This window comes from Pholis gunnellus (assembly GCF_910591455.1).
Source record: "Pholis gunnellus genome assembly, chromosome: 14".
Taxonomy (NCBI): Eukaryota; Metazoa; Chordata; class Actinopteri; order Perciformes; family Pholidae; genus Pholis; species Pholis gunnellus.
In genome coordinates, this window is record NC_136541.1 from 17,789,415 (window position 1) to 17,806,066 (window position 16,652).

General features: G+C 46.2%; 2 protein-coding genes across 2 annotated transcripts in view; one reads left to right on the plus strand and one right to left on the minus strand.

Moving 5' to 3' along the window:
* Positions 1 to 9,937, plus strand: part of phlpp1 (PH domain and leucine rich repeat protein phosphatase 1) — a 43,335-nt gene extending 33,398 nt beyond the window's left edge. The window contains exons 5-17 of the mRNA XM_079172719.1: positions 1 to 8; positions 1,148 to 1,375; positions 2,626 to 2,828; positions 3,128 to 3,188; positions 3,690 to 3,785; positions 4,324 to 4,479; positions 4,620 to 4,820; positions 5,247 to 5,409; positions 5,534 to 5,664; positions 5,932 to 6,045; positions 6,531 to 6,725; positions 6,876 to 7,104; positions 7,229 to 9,937. The exon at positions 1 to 8 is cut by the window's left edge and continues 139 nt beyond it. Of these exons, the coding sequence (XP_079028845.1) occupies positions 1 to 8; positions 1,148 to 1,375; positions 2,626 to 2,828; positions 3,128 to 3,188; positions 3,690 to 3,785; positions 4,324 to 4,479; positions 4,620 to 4,820; positions 5,247 to 5,409; positions 5,534 to 5,664; positions 5,932 to 6,045; positions 6,531 to 6,725; positions 6,876 to 7,104; positions 7,229 to 8,554 (3,111 nt within the window). The 3' untranslated portion in view covers positions 8,555 to 9,937. The remainder of the gene's footprint in view (positions 9 to 1,147; positions 1,376 to 2,625; positions 2,829 to 3,127; positions 3,189 to 3,689; positions 3,786 to 4,323; positions 4,480 to 4,619; positions 4,821 to 5,246; positions 5,410 to 5,533; positions 5,665 to 5,931; positions 6,046 to 6,530; positions 6,726 to 6,875; positions 7,105 to 7,228) is intronic.
* Positions 9,938 to 10,049: 112 nt separating this feature from the next.
* On the minus strand, positions 10,050 to 16,411 carry mep1bb (meprin A subunit beta b). The gene is made up of 14 exons (XM_079172722.1): positions 16,287 to 16,411; positions 16,182 to 16,200; positions 16,033 to 16,083; positions 15,899 to 15,942; positions 15,715 to 15,793; positions 14,622 to 14,739; positions 14,314 to 14,492; positions 13,515 to 13,733; positions 13,120 to 13,272; positions 12,566 to 12,781; positions 11,987 to 12,454; positions 11,705 to 11,884; positions 11,297 to 11,453; positions 10,050 to 10,565 (listed from the first exon to the last, which is right to left on the minus strand). The coding sequence occupies exons 1-14, from the start codon at positions 16,359 to 16,361 to the stop codon at positions 10,343 to 10,345; spliced, it is 2,181 nt and encodes a 726-aa protein (XP_079028848.1). The 5' UTR covers positions 16,362 to 16,411; the 3' UTR covers positions 10,050 to 10,342.
* Positions 16,412 to 16,652: the final 241 nt, after the last annotated feature.

Consider the following 16,652-nt stretch of genomic DNA (forward strand, 5'->3'; position numbering starts at 1 on the left):
ATGACCAAGTGAGTAAGAGGAGGAAGCGACTGAGGATACAGGATGTTAACTATGATGACAACCAATGGTGTTTATGTTGCAAGATTGACATCAATATCTTCACACATTGGTTGTTCTCCCTACCGTTGGCCTGTGATGTTGGTCATTGTATACCACCCTATCACTTATTGTAGCGGGTCGTTACTGCTGAGTTGGGGCTAGTGCTTGCTTGCATCGACGCTATCTCAGGGCTGGGATCTTTTCAACAAACCAACCAACCACATAGCCAAATGTGGGAGTTACCTAGCAACAAGTAGATGGCATAACAACCACCGTGGTTCACCTAACTAGTTTCGACATGTGAGCAAACAACAACACAACTTGCACGGATCATCTGTGGTGCTTTGCCCGGGACATGTTGTCTTTCGTGGCCTGTCCCCGGTCTGTTTGCGGTCTTTTCTAGTTCATGCAAGTCAAGTTTAAAGCATCACATTTATATATTTGTCTTGTTAATTTGGCAATCTTTTGTGGAGAATCCAATTTTGAACATCTCCTTCTTCGTTGGTGCTGCACACCTTCGCTTTTCACATTTCTCTTGAGGACCGTGTCCCTCGAAAATAATCACAGATTTCTATTTCTATGCCAACCTTTTCCAAGAGGATGGTACCAATCGGATAGTACTGGCCCGAAAACCAGTTTGTTCTATTGGGAATGCTCCGAACATTAGAAGTGTTGGTCGGGCTCCAGTATCGCTCCCCTCTGCCTGTGGCAAAAAGCTGTCTACTCACCCTTTAAAGGAGTGTCAGCAAAAATGTGAGAAAATATTCCAAACTAATTGGGTCTTAAATTCATGCATTATTAGGCAGAATCTACCCCACCATGACAATAGGGAATACATGGACGAGTCTCGTAGTAGCTGGGTCACTACTGACTCATGGGTAGTACACGTGCTTTAAACTCAAAGCTCATTATGAGTCGAACATTCTCGGTATGTGTGTTGAAGCCGGGCTAGACGAGAAGTTAATCTGCAGGAATGATCTGGTATGCCTGTAAATTCCTGAAGTGTCCAGTACGGCGTGTATGCTGCTTCTGCCATCTGCTGGACGTCAGATGTACTGATTACGAATGCTGAAACCTCGTGTTCCTCTCTCTCTCTCTCTCTCTCTAGTTTGCAGACGTTCGTATTGGATGGCAACAGTCTAGATGAGCTGCCCATCGAGCTGGGCTCCCTCCAGAGGCTAAGCTACTTGGGCCTTTCCTTCAACCAGTTCAACCACGTGCCACAGGTGCTGGAGCAGTTGGCCTCCGTGGAGAAGCTGTGCATGGCTGGAAACAGCCTCGACACGCTCACCCTGCAGAATTTCCGACTGCTCCGGGTCAAACACATCGATCTGAGGTATGGCCGTTTAGGTGGATTGTTACAAATAGTCATTAAAATGGATGATTATGTTCTGGGTTATATGGGTGAACTACTTGTTTTCAAGAACAAGCATCACTTAAAGTCCCCAGTCATGCTTTTTTCCAAAGCTATGTACTCAACGACACATGTTCATCCCACTAATGATGGAAACACAAACAGCATGAGGAAGCCAAAACACGAGCCGACAGCCAAACAGCACGGAATCAGGAAATCATTTGCTTTTAGCGGCTCCATCGGGTCTCTTCCCATTGTCTGCAAAAGCACAGTGCTGCAGTGACTTGCACTATTTCCGAGTTAATACTTCACCTCTTTGCTTAAAAGAGGTCAGTCAATACATTTTCCAGCATTCCTGCTTGGGCAAAGATCACCTGGTACCTCTGATGAGGATGATGAGGGCTGCGGCGATTTGTGTTTCTGTCGATTTTATTTCCAGAAAAGTTCTGAAACAATCGGTCAATTAATCGACGAGTTTATTGTTCCAGCTGACAAATACAATTTATTGATTAATCGTTCGGTCTATAACATGTTTTTAAAAAAGAAAAGAAGTTTAAAAACTTGACACAAGTTCCTGGGGTCAAAGAAGACGTTTATAAAAAAGTTGTTTTCTTTTGTAAGAACAATTCTAAACCCAAAGATGTTCATTTACTTTATTTGGCTGCTTTTCTCATCGGACAAAATCAGATATTTGAAGATGTCGTCTTGGGCTTTCAGGAAATTATGCATTTTGAGAGTAAATTAAGAAAAATTCTCAACGGATCAGTCGAAAATGAAAATAATCAATCACTAGTTGATGCTCTTATCAAGTCAGTGGGCATTGTTTTGGTTTCCTAAGTAAGGAGGAATAGTACATGGAGACCTCTAGTGTTTGATATTAAATAGATACGTTATTTTACACAGACACAATATATCATCAAGAAATTGTGAAATAATCAACTGTTTAAAATAATATGACATATTATGGTGACAGATGATGACAAGGTGACAGAACAGAAGTGCAACACATCCACACATTCACACACACACACACGCACACTAAATCAAAAAACAGCTTCCATCAGTATTTGACACTGAACAGCGTAGGACTAAACAGAGGCCAAGAAGCTGCTGCACAAGATATATATCAGCCTTCACCTGAGGCGTGTCCCCTGGCTCGTAAGAAAGGCCACAGCCTGTGCACTTCAGCCTGATCCGACCGGTGCTGAGCCTTTGCCCGCTCCCTCTGTCAGGTTGAATAAGATCTCCAGCATGGTGCCAGATGAGCCTGACCTGCTGAGGCACGTAACCCAGCTGGACGTGAGGGACAACCGGCTGACGGACCTGGACGCCTCGGTCTTCCCCCGACTGGAGGTGCTTCACTGCGAGAGGAACCGCATCGCCTCCCTCAAGGCCAAGGGTTGCTTGCTCAAAGGCATCTACGCCTCCAACAACGGTGGGTTTTGGCACGCGAGACTTCGCGCGTGGTTGAGAAAAGACAGACCCCCTTCCCATCTCGCATCTCCCCTCACAGATGTCACTCCTTCCTCTTTATTTCACCCCTTTTCTTCTCTCCACATGCACTCATTTTTCTCATCAGTGCTGCAGTCTCACGGTCTCTCTCCATCATTCCTCTCTACCTTGTCACCCCCCCCCCCCCCCCCCCCTCCCCCTCCATTTTCCATCTACCTGCTGTTGTAATGGGCCGCTGTCTGTCCTTGCTGTAGGTTAATGTGTTTGGATTTCTCCCCACAGAGCTCCGGCAACTGGATGTCAGTCCTGTGCCCTCCAATCTCAGTTACATGGACATCTCGAGGTGAGAACAATTCCACACACACACAAAAAGAAATGCTGTCAATCAGCAAAATATTTTAGAGAAATATTAGCTTTAACGATGTTCAACTAATGTTTGAAAGTGTGGTGAGACGTTGACGTTAGAGGTCTCACTCTTAAACTGTCAGCCTTGACCTTGTGGTCAAAAAGAAAGGGACGGAGAGAGTACTTTCGTGTTCAAGTGCTGTATAGATTTTATTTTTTTAATCCTTTTGAGACCTTTTGAGAGTTGTAATTTTTTTTGGCGGAAACACAACACAGCTGAGACTTCACTGACCTCCAAACAGTAAATCTGAAATAGTACAAAATATGGGAAGAAAGACCAATGTTCAACCAGAACTGAAGTTGCTGCCTTTTCTCTTTTTTTAGAGCAGAGTTGGGAATTCAAACAGATGCAGCATCACAGTACATTACATTCAATGTTCGGTATCTCGCTTTACAAATGGCCCATTATTCACCATCATCAACCCGTCTCCTCCTGTAGGAACCATATGGAGTCCTTGCCAGACTGGCTGTGTGAAGCTAAGAAACTGGAAGTTCTGGACATGAGCCACAACCTCATCACTGAGCTCCCGGCGCGGTGAGTCTCTGTCTCTCAGCAAATGTGTCCGTTAGCCTGTAAATGGAGTACGGTGCTGCATTATTCTCCCTGCCCTTTTGCCGGCCAGTCATCTATCCCCCCATAGGGCCTCATAAATCACACCGATAACCTCCGTCCGTTCTCTTCCTCTTTATATAGCCTTTTAGAAGGTCAGATGCTGCTCACTTCCTCCTCTTCTTCGCGTCGGCTCTTGTCAGCCCTCCTCCCTCTGCTTTTCTCTTTTTCATTTTTGCTCCTCTCGTCCCCTCATTGTCTGCAGATTTATTTTTTGCCCAATAAGTGTCAGGATGATTCATTTCAGCTGCAGGCTCCACTAGAGGCGCTGCTATTTTCTGTTTCCACATCATCATCATCCTCGCCCCCGTCCTCTCCCTCTGCACTATCCTCATTGCTACGACTGTTTCGGGCCTCTCGTCCAGCGACGTATCTACGCATCTATGAGCCACTCTCGGTCTACATGTTCATCCCTTCGTGTCCTAGTGCTGACCCGACCATCTGTGTATTCTTCCTGCCGCAGGTTGTTTTGCAGCAACAGTCTGAGGAAGCTGAGTGCAGGACATAACCAGTTGCAGAAGCTTCCCGAAAGAGTGGAGCGCCCTCTGCTGGAGGTTTTGGACATCCAGCACAATCAACTGGTGGAGCTGCCCTGCAACCTGTTCCTCAAATCTGACAGGTAGCATTAATCAGCAGCGGGAAGGGATTTGTTGTCTATCACATAATACACCCCGACGATTAAACAATGAGAAACTATTTTTCACATCCCTGTCTGAAGGAGCACAAGGATGAGTCTGTACTTTAACTTTTTACTTTCAGCTTACGGTGCGTAAATGCGTCAGCCAATAAGCTGGAGCACCTGCCGCCATCCAGCCTGTCGGAGGAGAGCCGCAGCATCCTGCAGGAACTCTACCTGACCAACAACCGGCTGACGGATAAGTGTGTTCCCCTGCTGACGGGCCACACACACCTGCGTGTTCTGCACATGGCCTACAACCATCTCCAGACCTTCCCGGCCAGGTAAAGAACTCAAATGTAGCCATTTGCTCTTCTCTCTCCTCACGCATTGTATTTTGTATTAAAGCTGGAACTGACGGTTACTTTCATTATTGATCAATCTGTTGATTACATATTGAATCGGTTACTGTGTCTTTGGCATTTCTTATTGGCCAACCAATATGTTGGTGATTTATTATTGGCCGATACTTAGCCTCGAATTTATTTAGACTATAAAATAGTTCTAGAACCCAAAGAGATTACATTTACGAGGATTTATAGAATGGATTCGGCAGCAAATCTTCACATGTGGGATGCTGGAACCATAGAATGTGGCCAGTTCTCCTTGATAAATAAATACATTCTTGATTTATTTTGTGTTATTCAACAAATCAATCAATCTTCGTTTTACATCCTCCACTCACCCCATGCTCTCCCTGTTTTCTTCAGTAAAATGGCCAAGTTGGAGGAGCTGGAGGAGGTGGACCTGAGCGGAAACATGCTGAAGACTGTGCCCACCACCATCATGAATTGCCGGCGGATGCACACACTCATCGCCCACTCCAATGCCATCGAGGTCTTCCCTGAGGTCATGCAGCTGATGGAGATGAAAGTAAGACCGCAGTAATACACAACAACGTCTCCGCTCGTCTTCGTGTGCAGTACGTGTACACGAGACCCCGAGCTCCAACTGTGCGTGCGTGTGTGTGAGAGTGTCTTTTCTCCTCTGTTGCCAGTGTGTGGATCTGAGCTGTAATGAGCTGAGTGAGATCACGCTACCAGAGAATCTGCCGCCAAAGCTTCAGGAACTGGACCTGACTGGAAACCCTCGTCTCAACCTGGACCACAAGACCCTCGAGCAGCTCAAGTACGTCACTGTTGCTCTCTGTAAATCTGCAAATGTGACTAAAACCTACATATTGCAAGTTGCAAGTGTATTATTATTTTTCTCATGCGTTAATATTTGTTTGTATTTTGGGTTTTCTATTACACTACTTGCTGTTATGATGATCCAGTTTCTTATCTAAACTAATCTTTTTATGATAGAGTCCACCATATATAAATACCCTGAATGTCAGTAGCGCATGTATCTTTACAGTGAATGTCATCTATTTCATATTTTGTTGTTTTTCAGTAATATCCGCTGCTTCCGTATTGATCCGCCTCCAACCTTTTCGTCGAACGAGGCATCTGGTGGGCCTGCTGTGTGGAGTCATGGGTACACAGAGGCCTCAGGCGTCAAGAACAAGTGAGTTCAATTCAGTCAATGCTGAAAAAAAAAAAAAAAAAAGAAAACGCCACCATCATCACACTCATCCAGTGAAGCATCACTAATCCAAACCTCTTGAGAATGCGCATTGTTAAAGCCAGATGACTCATATGAAGGAAATATTGAAGCAGCGCTTATTGAAAACATGAATCATGTCCACTCACGTGCCAAACATCTCCGCATGGGCTAAATCCAACACGTGTGATGTGAACAATGAGTTTCAAGCAACTGCGCATATTGTTTCCACATTTTTCCGGATCCGCGGTGATCAAAAGGCACTTCTGCTTTGATGACGTAGGGCCCTGCTGTGTACAGTCAAGGGAATCAGAGAAGGCATTGTTTCCATGGTTATCAATGAGTGGGGTAGAGTGATCAGCATGTGAAGGACGAGAGGAGTTTTCAAGCTCTCGTTGTTTAATCACAAAGCGGATGACGTTACGGCCGTCCTCTGTTTCCCTCTCCAGGCTGTGTGTTGCCGCTCTCTCAGTGAACAGCTTCTGCGGGAGTCGTGAGGCTCTGTACGGTGTGTTTGATGGGGACAGGAACGTGGAGGTGCCCTACTTGTTGCAGTGCACGATGAACGACGTGCTGGCGGAGGAGCTACACAAGACCAAGAGCGAAGAGGACTACATGACCAACACTTTCCTCGTCATGCAAAGGTACATGACAACAGGCTTCTTTTTTTATTACCAGCCGCCCTGTTTTGGTACAAACACAGGGCGAGTCTCTAGTTCAAACAACAATCTGCTCGATGAATTGATTTCGATTTTAAATATTCACTCTGTCCCCTTGTTTCTTTGCCACCACAGGAAACTGGGAACTGCGGGCCAGAAACTGGGAGGCTCGGCGGCTCTGTGCCACATTCGCCACGACCCCACCGACCCCGGTGGCTGCTTCACCCTCACAGCTGCTAACGTGGGCAAGTGCAAGGCCATCCTGTGCCGCGATGGAAAGCCGCTATCGCTGTCGCTGCTTCAAAACGTGGGACTCGAGGAGGAATACCGCAGGATCAGGCAGCACAGGGCTATCATCACCGAGGTAGAGATCCTTGAAAACATCCTCAAGTACTCTGAAGTACTCAGTGTTGAGTACATGGATGTGAATGTGATTTTAGATGTGCGGTACATGAACGCTGTATTGATGTTTATGCTCTATTCCACAGGACAACAAGGTGAATGGCGTGACCGATTCTACGCGGATTATGGGCTACTCCTTCCTCTACCCATCCGTCATCCCTTGTCCCTACGTGCAGACGGTCACTCTCACCCCCCAGGATGAGTTCTTCATTTTGGGTAGCCGGGGCCTGTGGGATGCCGTGTCTCCCACCGAGGCTGTGGAGGCAATACGAAACGTCCCCGATGGCCTGGCGGCCGCTAAGAAGCTGTGCACGCTGGCGCAGGGCTACGGCTGCACAGACAGCCTCTGCGCTGTCGTGGTGCAGCTCAGTGTGAGCGAAGACTGCTGCTCCTGCTGCTGCTCGGAGGCTCCCCAGCCACCTCCCAGCCCCGGCTTGGGCCCCTATCCCCCGTCGTCCTCCGGCATCAAGGAGCGGCCCTCGGACGGCTCCCTGCCTGTGCCGCCTTCCTCCTGCAGCGAAATCAGCAGCGAGATCAGCACCAGCGAGATGAGCAGCGAGGTGGGCTCCACCGCCTCATCCGACGAGCCACCGCAGAGCTCCCTGGTGCTGCTGCACGAGCAGCCCCACCATCCGCACCTCCACCTGCACCAGCAGCCCCACTCGCTGTCCCTGCAGCACCAGCAGGCGCACACAGCCGCCCAGCCCTGCCAGTACCTGTTCCCAGGCTCAGAGTTGCCCTCTGCCCGCAGCTGCTGTGCCCTCCATCCTGCCTGCTTGGCCGGCTCCTTCCAGAGGCAGCTGTCCAGTGCCACCTTCTCCAGCGCGCTGTCCGACAACGGGCTGGACAGCGAGGACGAGGAGCCCATCGCCGGGGTTTTCTCTAACGGCAGCCGCGTGGAAGTAGAGGCGGACGTCCACTGCCTCAAAGTGGAGTCCTCCTCCTCCTCCTCCTCGTCACCCCAAACATCATTACCCTCATCTTCCAGCCAGGAGCGAACCATGCTGACTCTCCCCCCGCCTCCTCCGCCGCCGTGCACCCCAGAGCCCCTGGAGGAAGCGATCGACATGAGCCCCGGCGAGGGGGAGAACGGGCTGGAGAGAGATGAGTCTTGGCAGGCAGTCGGAGCAGGAGGTGGGGATGGGGGGAAGTTGGCGGGCAAGAGGAGGATCAATGGGTCGGTGGCACGCCAGGAAAGGAGTCACAACCTGATTGAGGTGGCTGCTGACGCCCCCTCCAAGAAGTCCGGGGGCTACTTCACGGCTCCAGCCCAGCCCGACCCAGACGACCAGTTCATCATCCCGCCGGAGCTGGAGGAGGAGGTGAAGGAAATAATGAAGCAGCATCAGCAGAAACAGCAGAAGCCGCCTGGGACCGATCAGCCCACAGACTACTACGACACCCCTCTCTGAACACCACCACCACCACCACCACCACCACCTACAGCCTCATCTCCCTCCCAGCTGCAGCATGCACTGAAGCCTACTGTACCATCGACCTAACCAGTTTGATTTTCCGTATATGGACACAAAGAAATGAGTTTTACTTAAGAGGCTGTTCAATGCACTTGAAGAAAGTTGGGTCATACTTTTTCTAAACAGCCTTCCTCGCTCTACGCAGCCTCATCATTGAAGAACCATGCACTGTAACGTGATCCACTCATTTTTTGCCCAAGCAACTCATAGAATAAAACAAGCAAATGAGCCCTTTAATGATACTCAACCCTCTTGAGCAGCCTGTGGACGCAGCTCCTGGTGTCCATGGTTGAGCCCTTCTCACTGACTGTGAAACCTTGTTTTTACATTAGACACAACCAGCTGAGTATGTAATCAACACTAGTCTCTTTGCAATAGCATTAGCTCGCCACAACACTTGTTAATATGGATAAGAATTCCATGGTTTGTTTGTTTGTTTTGTAAGAACTTACCATATCTTTTAATGTGAAAGCAGTGAAGTTGCTGAAAGAACTTTTTAAAACAGAGACTCATAATCTTTTTATTATCAGTGACCTATGTCGAATGGTACACCAGTAATACCACACTTAACTGTTTTAGATAGGGCACTTAAAATACTGTATTTCTTCAGTAAATCATGGCTCTTGGCCTGTAAAACGGCATAGAAATTTTTTGTAGAAATTTTAAATACTAACTCCTAGGAGTTGCATACTCTTTATGGTGACTCAGTCACTTTTACTAATCTTCTCTGAGAGAAAAGGTGATTTTTTTTTTTCTTTTTTTTTTTTTCCAATGATTGTAAATAAGAGAAATATTGTATACTGATGCTTTTAAAGGAACTACGTACCTGTATGTCGGTGAAGGTTTTAGTGGTGGGGAGGACGTGAGGTTCACCAAGAGTTTGCTGTTATGGAGGTGTCACACCCCCCACCCCCTTTATCTTACAACGTTGACCCACAAATACTACACACACACACACACACACACACACACACACACATACACATACACACACGTAGAAATGTATTTGTGCAATTACAGGTCGGAAACCCCAACATTCCATGCAATATACCTACACAAAGTTGCCATGGTTTGCTCCACTTTGTTTGATTGTGATGTCCTGTAGTCATCACTGTCTAATGAACACTAATAGACAGATCTTTGCATGCACACTTTGCATGCACGCACACACACACACACACACACAAAGCACACATACACGGACACTCACGCATACTATTAGTCCCACCTCCCTCCTACAGTAACTGTTATCACCGGCATGACTGTGTCAAGTTCAGTAATACAAACAAATATATCCACATGGAAAAGAGACAACACAGATGTTCCTGTCTTTGGTATAATAAATTTTAAATTTGTGAATATAAGTCATGCGGTTTCAATTTGTTTTTTGAATGATGAATGTATGTTTAGTGTGAAAACATTTGTATCGGACTTCAGCATTTCAAAATATTTTATTTACATCGATATTCTTAGTTTGCTCTTGTGTGTTTACATTGATTGACCAGAAGGAGGCAATCTCTTCAAATGGTAAGATCTACTGTAGAGTGCTTCACCGCGGAGCACCGGAGTTAAAAGTTCATCTTTAAAACCAAAGCCCGCTTTAAAAGATGTTCATCATAAACACTCAACTGAAAAAGAAGATTTGTTTTGTTCTTAAAGTCAGTTTTTTTTATTGTGGTTTTCTTCTGTTCACCAGGTCGTCATCGGAAAGTTCAGGGTCGTCCACTATGGTTTCTGAGTGACGCTCATGTTTTCCATGACGACACTGTTGGCGTTACTGCGTTTCTTATACTTCTTCTTCAAACAGATGACACTGACTGCTGTAATCACCAGCATTACTCCCAGTACGGACAGAGAAGAGGCGAGTGCAAGGGTGGTTTTATCCATGATGGAGCCCTTGTACTGACAGCTGTTCCCATAGTACCACCAGTCATCACCCACCACACACCTGGAGAGCAGAGAACAAGAGGATGAGGGAGAGAAATTGGACTTAAAGGTATTCCTGCAGCACTCATACAGACCATATATAGAGTTTTCTTTTTTTATTTAATAAAGCTTCAGAACCATACATGGCTAGATGCTTGCGCTGTGCTTACTGACCACACTTAAAACACAAATTGAGATGGTAAATAAGAAATAAAAAATAATGAAATCAGATAGTTCCAACATGCTCGGCAGGGCATTAAAGACGTCCCTCTCCCCAGCAACGTCTTCCAGCTCTACCTGGGGAACCCCGAGGTGTTCCTGGGCCAGAAGAGATATGCAACCTCTCCAGCAGGTTCTGGGTCTTTCCCCGGGTCCTCTCACCAGTTTGACGTGCCCGGAAAACCTCTAATGGGAGGTGTCCAGGAGGAATCCGGATCAGATGCCCAAACCACCTCCGCTGACTCATATCGAGGCGAAGGAGCAGCAGCTCTGAGCTCCCTCCGGATGTCTTGAGCGTCTCACCAAACCTAGCTGAGCACAGCTACCCTACAGAGGAAGATCGGCCGCTTCTAACAGCGATCTCATTCTGTCGGTCAACTCCCCAAAGCTCACGGCCATAGGTGAGGGACAGGACTGAGATGGACTGGTAAATCGAGAGCTTTGCCTTCGTAAGCAAACTCCCACGAGTGTAACTTTAAGGCTCGCCAATTGTTTCATTTGCAGTTTAGTGGGTGCGGTCCAAAAAGCGCTCACCTGCAAGCAGCCTTCCCCTCATCCACCACGCAGACCCCGTTGTTCATACATTGCACATTGAGGCAGACATCGGAGGGCACAGTGGGCACAGGTGGGTGGGTAGTGGGTTGCTGGGTTGTGGAAGTCAGAGGCTGGGTCACTGTCAGATGAGACACATCTGAAGAGGGAGAGCAAATGAAAGTTAATTGGACGAAACGTGATCTAACAAATGTGGTATTTCGCACAGGTGCCAGGGATGAGTATGTAGCGTACTAATGAACAAATAATTGATGTAATGTAGAACAGGATAGATGTAGTTTCACAAAAGGAAATTCGAACATAAATGGCAATACATTTCTTGCCTAATGTCTTTGCACACACTTCATGTTGAATTCTGTTGAGTTTGTACTGTAATCTGTGTTTTTTTACCCTCCATGGTGAGGAGGAAGATGGCGTCTCCTCCCTTTATGAAATCCCTGCTCTTGGCTCTGAGGTGGGTGAGATACACGGCAGTGCCGGCGCCGGGCCCTCGGAAATACGTGGACCCATCTGCATGCGGGACCTCAACGCCCACCTTGCGAGGGTCGTCCCAGAAATAACTGTCTGAGCCTGAAGGATGTTGAAAGAGTGTATAGATATAGCGTTGTCAAGATTGTTTAAGCGTAAAGAATAATCAATGTGAATCTTTTCGACGGTTGAAAGTAGCTGCACCTGTTGCCTTCATGTTGGGGTCAGTGGTGACACTGCGCTGGTTGGACATGCGCTTTTGGATGTGTGGGTGTTGGTCCATCAGCATCATGGTTATCTGTTTCCAGGGGCACGGCCATTGCTGTCCGATGTCCCCTGCCCGGGCCACCAGATGAGCATAGGCCGACAACTCACCGGGGTAGCCCGCCTTACCGCCGGGGTACAGCTCCATTTGGAAGGTGTAACCCTCCTTAGAGGTGAACGGGGGGCTGAAGATGGACGTGTTTGTTGTGCTGGTTTCTATAACGCCAGTGAAGTTTTCCACGCGCCATGTAAACTCCGGGCAGGTGGTCTCAGAAAGGTTGATGTCATCCAGTGACAGTCCGCCTGTCAAGGGCCCAGAACCCTCTTTTGTCCCCTGAAAAGCTACGCGGAATTTCGTTTTGACGTCTAGACTCACGTGGTGCAGCTGCCACTGCTCCTGAGGGGATCCTGTTGAAAAACGTGGACGTTATTTGAACAGCAAGTTCACCATGGCAAGATTTCACCAGCAAAGCCGTTACATTAGATTTTGAACAGTTGTAAGAACTTAATAATAGTCACCGTCTATGATCTTTATTAGGCGCAGTCTTCCATTGGGGTCAGCGTTGTCATATTCTCTGACGTGGATCTTCAATGAGTCGCTGGGGCCGGCGCTGTTGTAGTAGAAGAACTGCAGACACTGGTATCCTCTTTTGGGGTAAAGGAGCCTGCTCTCCAGCAGAGCGGTATCCCCGGTGTTGGCTGTGCCCGTGCTGAAGTGCATGAAATACCCTGAGCCTGAAGATCAGAATTTCACTTGATTAATATTGTCAATACTTAAGCACCATTTGAATGCTCACTGGACGATAAGAGAGATGGTTACAAAGGCGGCAGGTTCACATTTTACAAGTCTATCGTAAAAACAGTAGAAACAGTTTCCGGTTGCTGTCGTCGATCCTTCTGTCCTTACTGTCTGTGAAGAGATCCCCTCCTAATGCGTATTTAATGTAAGAGATGGGGGACGGAATCCACAGTCCTTGTTTTAAACTGTCCAAGTCAAACGAATCCTTTTGATGCTGAGCTGTGCATCTTTGCACCATGTCTCATGTTGTATATTCATGCAGGAAAAGTCTCACCGGTGCATTTGCCCATGTTGGAGTAGTCAGTGTTGGGCCCTCCGTCAGCTTTGGCAACCCTGAGCCAGTCTGCCGTGTCCCCTTGTCCCTGGGTCATACCGCAGATGTTCTCACGTTCAAAGTCACACGAGTCCAGGAACGTGGCGCCCTGGGCTGGAAGACATTTCATAAACATGCATAGGTGTGGGACTTTGAACTCCTATAAACTGATTGACGACGCACTAAGAACAGTGTTTTGCTTATCCACACATTTCCATGTGGAAAGAATTCAGGAGATAAACCATCTAATTGACAGCTGATATCAATATTAGTAACAACAATGGTGGTACACGCTGACACAACGGCCGTTTTGCAGATAACGAAACCCAACTCCGGTGTTGGTTGTTGTCTCTTACTGCAGTTGTAGAGGCGGTGCAGCTTGAGCAGGTCACTGTCACTGAACTCCATGCGCTGGCCAATGACCTCACTGAAAGCAGGGATCTTGGTGACGATGGTGGGCTCAGTGCCGTTGCGGAAGGCATTTTTACTGTAGTGCATCATGGAGCCGTAGTCGTAGGGCACGCCCAAAGAGCTGGAGGTGGTGTCGTCGTAGGTGTTAAAGTTGTGTTCTTTACCTGTAGATCAAAGGTGTCAGTGCAGCTGAATTCACTATCACAACGTCCTATTCCATCCTCCAAATGTGGGGGTGGGTTATGAGTGATGATTGTTTGGATAAGCAACTTTTAATAGTGATCCAAATAGCTGACAAGTGTTTAAAGACTTGACAACAAGATAGCGGACATATCAAAGAGCACTGCACTTCAATGACAGACTTTAAAATCATATTGATTTGATTTATTAATTTGAAGAGCGTAGGTCAAAGCAGCTAAGATGCCAAATGTGATATCCTTCAATGGGACGATAATGTTCTTTGCTTATCTTATCTTCACACATGCTTATCACACGGGCAATAAGTCTCCTGCTGCATAACTAACCTCCAGCAAACATTAAGTGAACTGAAGTGATTTGACTTTCACATGCTGTGCAAAACTTGCATAAATGTCATTTATAAAAGCTACTTTACTCTCCGTCGTATAATCACGTCGATGCTAACAGAAGCCGTGAAGTAGGCAATGTCATAAATGCTTGAATGACATGTGGGTGCATGAATGGGCGGTGTTTTAAATTGATTATAATGTAGGTCAGGTTCATTACCCGCTGAGATGCGGTCCCACATGATATTAACGTAGTCGTCGCGGTCCGCCCTGGACTGTTCATGCCAGAAACCCAGAGCATGAAGGAACTCGTGTTCGATGGTGGCGATGCGGTCACAGTTGCTTCCTATCGACAATCTCTGCTTCCCAACTTTCCGGTTTCCCACAGAGGAGAAGCAGCTTTTGGGAGGAAAAGCTTTCATGAATATCACATTGAGGACTTTTGTTGTAATTATAAAATACACTCTCTATATAAGAATTGAAGCTCGTCATGCCATCTGAAGACCATAGAAGTTCCTTTTGCCGTACCCGCCCCCTTTAAAGATGGAAATGTAGTTTGCTTCTCCGCTCCAAGGTTTGAAGTCAATGCATGTCTTGAGCCGGTACTGCTCGAAGGCCTTCAGAATCACACCTTTTGCATTGATCTCTGCAGAGAAGACGATAAATCAATTCTGTTCAAGAAGATGAAATGCGTCTTCTGAATCCCCTTCAAGATGAACCGCGATATATTAAAAATTGGCCTCTGTTCAAATATTTATAGCTGTTAACGTTCAAGATTTCTCCCATAGGGATCAAGTGTCTGACTCACTGCATGAATTGTAAATAACTGAACATCAAATATGCAGTATGCACCCAGTGGTGCACATGTCCAACCTGAGTTCTCTACTGACATGAAATGCAAGATGGAAAAGTTACAAAACTATGTTTTTATGTTTCTGCTTGTTTAATCATTGGCTTTTCTCCCTCACTGTTTGAGGTCCCTCTGACTTCACTGCTGTGTGCGTAAACACAATAATAATAATTGCTTTAAATATTGGTCTTACTAAAAACTGAGCTTGCATATTTGATGAAAGTTACATTAGAAGAAAGCATTATTATTACACCAAATAAGAAAATATTTCACGTTTTATTTCTTATATGGGCTATAAATGAACACATTTACTGTATATTGTAATGTGTTTACAGTATATTACCCTACATAGTGACTCATGTTTGAGGTCACTTGTAATTGCACAAAAGAAAATAATACTCAATGGCCAGTCCTGCGTTCAACATTTGTACTTAAGTAAAAGCAGAAAAGTATTAGTAACAAATTGTACTCATAGTATTTAAGTATCATTATGCATAAATGTCAGTGCTATACCATTCTATAACTGGATCATTATTATTATCACCATCGATGCATTAACATGTAAGCGTACTTTAATATAATATAACTGCTTTATGTAGTGTTGGGTACTTTTAAACAGTACTTGTTGTACTTGGTAACTTTCCACCAATGCTTACCACGAGATTATTTTCGGTGAATATATTGTATAAATCCGTCCATATTCCTAAAAAAAAAACATGAATGTGTAAGTAGAAACGTTTTCCAAACCCAGGCTGTGGCGGGCACTCGTACCTAAGTCATCTTCCATGTAGTACGGGATCGTCTTTGGCCACCTGTACTCATCCCCGATTATGGAATTACGAGTCTGCCTCTGAGGCGGTCATTAAAAGACAGGAACGACGGGTCAAGGTTGAGCTTTTATTCCAGAAAATGCAATTGTGCAGGGGGGAATATCAAGAGCAGTTCAATAACATACCTCATCAAGCACAATGTCCCCCTCTACAAGATTCAGCCCGGCCTCTAGGTAGACCAAGCACAGGGGAAAGCGGTTTACAATGGTGACCACTGACCAATAATCTGGAGACATGAGGATGAGAAATGTCTGCATACCTTCATTGATGTCGAAAATGTCCCGGTCCCGTCCTCCGTCCACATCATAGTCTGTGTGAATGGATATAAAAACAAATGTGAGGAAACTTCAAAAGAAACTGTCAATATTAAGCGTAGTCTGTGTTGTGTTTGAAGAAGAAATCACATACCTAACACTTTTGCTGTGGGCTAAACAAAGGAGAATTCAACTGTTATTGATTTGCAAATGTATTCAAATTAAATGTCCTATTATCATACATAAACCAATTCCTCACCAAGCAAAGGGCAATCCCACATAAGAGGTGAGCAATGTGAAGCACAAATACAGCTGAAGGTCTTCTTCCTGCCATGTCTCGAAATGTCCCTCCACATGGGGACAGTGCAGATGACAGGTGAGCTCTTGCCGACACAGAGAGCAGAGAGGTGCATGCAGGGAATAAAATGAGGCATGATCGCGAGTGGATAATTGACAGGGCTGTTATACAGCAACTTTGATTTACCTCGCTATCTGTTGACACATCTTTACACATTTGCAGATAAGCTGCAGGTCTCCTAACGTGCCAGAATAAGGCAGAGGAACAAACACATTGAAGGTGGTTTTGTAATGTGCCTTTCTCAAATTGTTATGCCTTTGTTTTAGT